The 5,550-nt window shown below is 39.1% G+C and overlaps 1 protein-coding gene across 1 annotated transcript; it reads right to left on the reverse strand.

Annotated features, from left to right (window-relative positions):
- Positions 1 to 913: 913 nt before the first annotated feature.
- Positions 914 to 2,472, reverse strand: LOC131804475 (uncharacterized). The gene is made up of 2 exons (XM_059127413.1): positions 2,452 to 2,472; positions 914 to 2,020 (listed from the first exon to the last, which is right to left on the reverse strand). Exons 1-2 carry the CDS (start codon positions 2,470 to 2,472, stop codon positions 914 to 916), a joined length of 1,128 nt encoding a protein of 375 aa, XP_058983396.1.
- Positions 2,473 to 5,550: the final 3,078 nt, after the last annotated feature.

The following is a 5,550-nucleotide window of genomic DNA, read 5'->3' on the forward strand; positions in this document are numbered from 1 at the left end:
TGTAGCACCCGTTAAGTAGTGCAAATACGAAATTTGAAACAATTACAATGAATAATGTCGATAATATCATTAAACCACCTACTTCATTTTGTTCGGAAGCTAGAGTAATTTTCACAGGCGGACGGCTATCGTGCATGTGTGAAATTTGAAGACAATCGGACTCTTACATCACATTTTATAAGAGAATTTTATGCTGATCCAGAATATATATACTTTGCGAAATCTAAAATGTATACTTAGAGGTATTACCCTCCAGAACTTTGAAACTTGATAGAGATGGTGGAGAACTTTGAAATTTGATAGAGATCCTTGAATTACGTCGAGAATCATTGTTACAGAGAATGGGTCATATCGATCCACTTTTTGGAATAGCCTTCTTGTGAGGATAATTTCGATTTCCAGATTTTTTGAAGTTTGGCCCTTAACCTGTATATTATTATGAGGGTTGTGGCCATATTTCCAAGTCGATTTGGCTGTAATTAATATTTTGGTTCTTTCTCACAGGTTATATTTTATATATAAAGGGCGCTTTTATTAAAAAGGTTCATAAAATTAAACACGAATCTGGGAATTTCAAATTATTCTATGCCCACATAAACAAAGCTAAAGCCAAATCGATTGGAAAATATGAATTTTGTAAAGGAATTTTCCTGCAACGAGTTATTATTTTAAAACTTACTCCGTTACTATGGATGTGTAACTTATTTTGGGGTATAAACCAAAAGTTTTATTTTTCAGACTTTGAAATTGCAATGCCAGTTTAACCAAATTGGCCGTAACTTGGCATTTGGAATAATTGATTATTGAGACAAAATTTTTATAGATATATTTTATTTCATTTTATTCTCTTTTTAAAGAGAATTCATAACAAAGCTCTAAGAAACTATTCATAACTTCGCAATATTTTCTAAGCTTAATTACGATGACGACGGAGAACACGGCTACGATTGGTCTTATAACGGTATCCCTCGGCATCGGAGAAACTGTGTGCTGGAGCAGCAACTTCAACGGTATCAAAAGAGGCAGCTGGAGCCAGGTAGGAAGTAACTGGAGCAGCAGCAGCAACTTCATAGGTGGTGCTGGCAGCTACAGGTGGCAAGTATTCAGTAGACACGTCACGACGATGGCGACGAGCAGTTTTAACAACACGTCGTTTTTGGGTCTTGTAACGGTAACCCTCAGCATCGGAGAAACTGTGGGCTGGAGCAGCAACTTCAACGGTATCAAAAGAGGCAGCTGGGGCCAAGTAGGATGTTACTGGAGCTGCGGCTGCAACTTCATAGGTGGTACTGGCAGCTACAGGTGGCAAATATTCGGTGGACACATCACGACGATGACGACGAGCAGTTTTAACAACACGTCGTTTTTGGGTCTTGTAACGGTAACCCTCAGCATCGGAGAAACTGTGTGCTGGAGCAGCAACTTCAACGGTATCGAAGGAGGCAGCTGGGGCCAGGTAGGAAGTAACTGGAGCGGCAGCAGCAGCAACTTCGTAGGTGGTGCTGGCAGCAACAGGTGGCAAATATTCGGTGGAAACATCACGACGATGACGACGAGCAGTTTTGACAACACGACGTTTTTGCGTCTTGTAACGATAGCCTTCGGCATTGGAGAAACTGTGGGCTGGAGCAGCAACTTCAACGGTATCAAATGAGGCAGCTGGGGCCAAATATGATGTGACTGGAGCGGCGGCGGCAACTTCATAGGTGGTACTGGCAGCTACAGGTGGCAAATATTCGGTGGACACATCACGACGATGACGACGAGCAGTTTTGACAACACGACGTTTTTGGGTCTTATAACGATAACCCTCAGCATCGGAATAACTATGAGCTGGAGCAGCAACCTCAACGGTATCAAAAGAGGCAGCTGGAGCCAAGTAAGATGTAACTGGAGCGGCAGCAGCAACTGGGGCAGCGGCAGCAACTTCATAGGTGGTGCTAGCAGCTACAGGTGGCAAATATTCACTGCTGAGTTGGGCAGTGGCAGCAGCCACAAAGGCGAGAACAATAAATAATTTCTGAAATAAATAATGACATTAATTTTTATTTAAAAATTCAAAACCCAAATCAATTACCAAGAACTGAAATTCGAACTCACCATTCTTGATACAGTTATTTGCTCCAAACTGAAGAGTACAAATGCTTATGATGCTAGTCTGTTGACATCTGCACTATTTTATAGCAAATATTTTAGGTTTTTTCATTTTCTGTGTTGAGTGATGAATTCTTATTGCTTCGTCACAATCTGCATAAATCAGTTAATATCCGCCAATATTATCAGTTCTTTTGTTTTGAACAACAATAATTCCTTTCAATTGCTAATTGTCAACACTAAACTATTTTCCTTTCACTAAAGCCCAAATCCAAATCCAAGTATGTGTGCAGTGGCAACAACAACTGCCCCTTGACAACAATCTGCGAAAATGGATGAGCAACCTGTTCTATTTACTTTCGATTTTTTATAACACATATTTTTTTATTATATAAAAAACATAAAAAGATTAACCAAAATGTCACAAAAATATTTGATTGGTTTTGGCCAGCAGATATTGAAATAGTGGAGCATGAAGTGGTCAGAATTATTATTTTAGGAAAACGAATATATCGAGTTATGGTTATGGTTAGAATAGAAGCCTTTTGATTTTGGAGATGATCAGAGGCATGGGATTAGAGCATAGGGCTGCGCAGAAGTCTTATTGGATGGTCATCGGGTAAAACAGGGTGAGATAAAAACAAGTAAAAAAACATTAAGTTCGGCCGGGCAAAACTTTTAATACCCTCCACCTTAGGGTAAAAGAAACACTAGAAGAAATGTGGCAAAAACCATTAAAATGCCGAATATCGGGAGATACCGTTATATGGGGGCTACACAAAAACGTGAACCTATAATTACAATGTTTCGCTACACAAACTAGGACCCAATATGACCCACAAATACCAATTTTTAGACAAATCAGTGAAAAATGTGGCAAAAACCATTAAAATACCGAATATCGGGAGGTACCGTTATATGGGGGCTATACCAAATCATGGACCCATACATGCAACGTTTCGCCACCGGAGCTGGAACCCATTGTGACCAACAAATACCAATTTTCAGAAAAATCCGTGAAAAAAAGGTTGCAAAAATCATCAAATTACCGAATATCGGGAGGTACCGTTATATGGGGGCTATACCAAATCATGGACCCATACATGCAATGTTTCGCCACAGGAGCTGGAAACCATTATGACCCACAAATACCAATTTTTAGACAAATCCGTGAAAAAATGTGGCAAAAAAAAAACTAAAATACCGAATATCGGGAGGTACCTTTATATGGGGGCTATACCACAACGTGGACCTATACATGCAATGTTTTGCCACACACTCAAGGACCCGTTATGACCTACAAATACCAATTTCCAGACAAATCCCTGAAAAAATATGGCATAAATCATCAAAATACCGAATATCGGGAGGTACCGTTATATGGGGACTATACCAGAACGTGGACCGTTCATTTTCAATACCAACCATCCTAGACACAATGCAAATAGCTCTGCTAAATTTTGGCGCTCTACGTCAAATAATGTGGGCTGTATCGTGATTTCAACAGACAGACGGACAGACAGATGGACATCGTTAAATCGACTTAGCATTTTATGCAGATTATGAATATATATACTTTATGGGGTCTAAGACGAATATTTAAGGATGTTACAGACGTAATGACAAAGTTAATATACCCTCCTTTCCAAGGTGGAGGGTATAAAAATGGAACAAAATCAAATTTTATTGAATGAAAGCAAAAAATGTCCGAAATAGCATCAACTTTTAGAATAAGTTAAGATTTGTTCGATTTGGTTATCTTTGGCACGAATTATGGCCTTCAAACGGCCAATGAAACCGTCACACGCTGCCCGAATGATGCTGTGCGGTATTTTAGCCCATTCCTGGCGAAGCGCTTGCTTGAGGTGATCGACTCGTTGGTAGTTTTAGTGCCAACTTTGCTTTCCAAAATACTCCAGACACAATAGTCCAACGGATTGGTATCCGGAGATTTTGGTGGTCATTGTGCGCTGGAAATGAAGCGAGGAACCTGATTTTGTAACCATTATTGGGTGGCGCGTGCTGAGTGCGAGAGTCAGAGTCCTGTTGGAATGTCCAAGACTTTAATACACCCTCCAGAATATTTTCGCGATAATATTCGGCATTTATTCTAATGCCACGGTCGATTAATACGAGCGGAAAGCGACCATCGGCTGTTATGGCGGCTCACACCATCACTATGGCCAGCGCTTGAGTTCTGGTGGCCAACCGAAGGTGCACATTTTCAGCTGACCTCTTTGGCAAGTAAACACGATCACTTAGTTTGTTTACAAACTGCTGGACAACGAATGTTTTCTCATCGGAGAAAAGCAAATTCTGCAGTCCACCACATTCGACCAAGCGAAGCAACTCTTTAGCTCTTTTGAGTCTATTTTCTTTCTGTTTCGGTGGAAGTTCTTGCACTTTCTGGAATTTCAATGGCTTTACCCGAGCTCATTTTTCAATATTTGCCGAATGAAATATTGCGATATATTCAGGTCACGAGCCAATATTATTCAGATGAACAAAGTTTAAGAAAATTCGCTGACCAGTTTCGAATGTTATAACAGATGTAATTATCCAACTTTTGGCCCTTTCTGCAGAAGGTACCAGAAGGAGTGAACCGATATATTTCATCTTTACAGTGTTAGTGGAAATTTAAGAATGGATGGAGCTTAGAAAGCTTTGGATGCCTTTTTCGCATTTTATGAGAGTTTGGGTCATTCCATATTTTGACCCGTTGTTGGGAAGGTATCAAAAACAGTGATCCTACATATTTCCCCTTCACACCAGATCTTGATTTTTATGTAAATATTACGATGTGGGAAGTTTTAAGAGAATTGGATACTCAATTCGCATTTTATGGTTATTCAAAATTTTGACCCTTTGTGGGCTAGATACCAGAAGGAGTGGGCTGATATCTACAATTTTCACAGCAGATCTTATTTTGATAGAAATAATTAGATGTGAGGAGTTTAAAAGGAATCGAATACTCATTTCACGTTTTAAGAGATGCATAGCTATTCAACATTTTGACCCGTTGTGGGGAGGTACCAGAAGAAGTAGACCGATAAACTCACAGTAGATCTTGTGTTAATATAAATATTGCGATATGCGAAATTTGAAGACAATCGTACTCTTATTTCACATTTTATAAGGGTTATAATTATTCCAAATGTTGATCCTTTACGGTAGAGGTGCATTTTCGCACCTGACAAAGCACTGAAAAAAATATTGAGATTTCCGTTTGCACAAAATCGAATGAAACTTTCTATGAGGTAAATTATTTTCATTGAAAATTTTGACCTTTTGTTGAGGAAGGTACCATGTACCTTACCTACTAGGGTTTTGAAAACGTTTAACAGAATAGTTTTAAAAGAGCTACACTAAGTTTTATATTATTAATCCAAAAAACTAAAAAGTTCGCTATCACATATCATACTGACCCAATCCCCTTACCTCCAATTAAAAAAAAAA

Source organism: Musca domestica, unplaced genomic scaffold, assembly GCF_030504385.1.
Source record: "Musca domestica strain aabys unplaced genomic scaffold, Musca_domestica.polishedcontigs.V.1.1 45, whole genome shotgun sequence".
Taxonomy (NCBI): Eukaryota; Metazoa; Arthropoda; class Insecta; order Diptera; family Muscidae; genus Musca; species Musca domestica.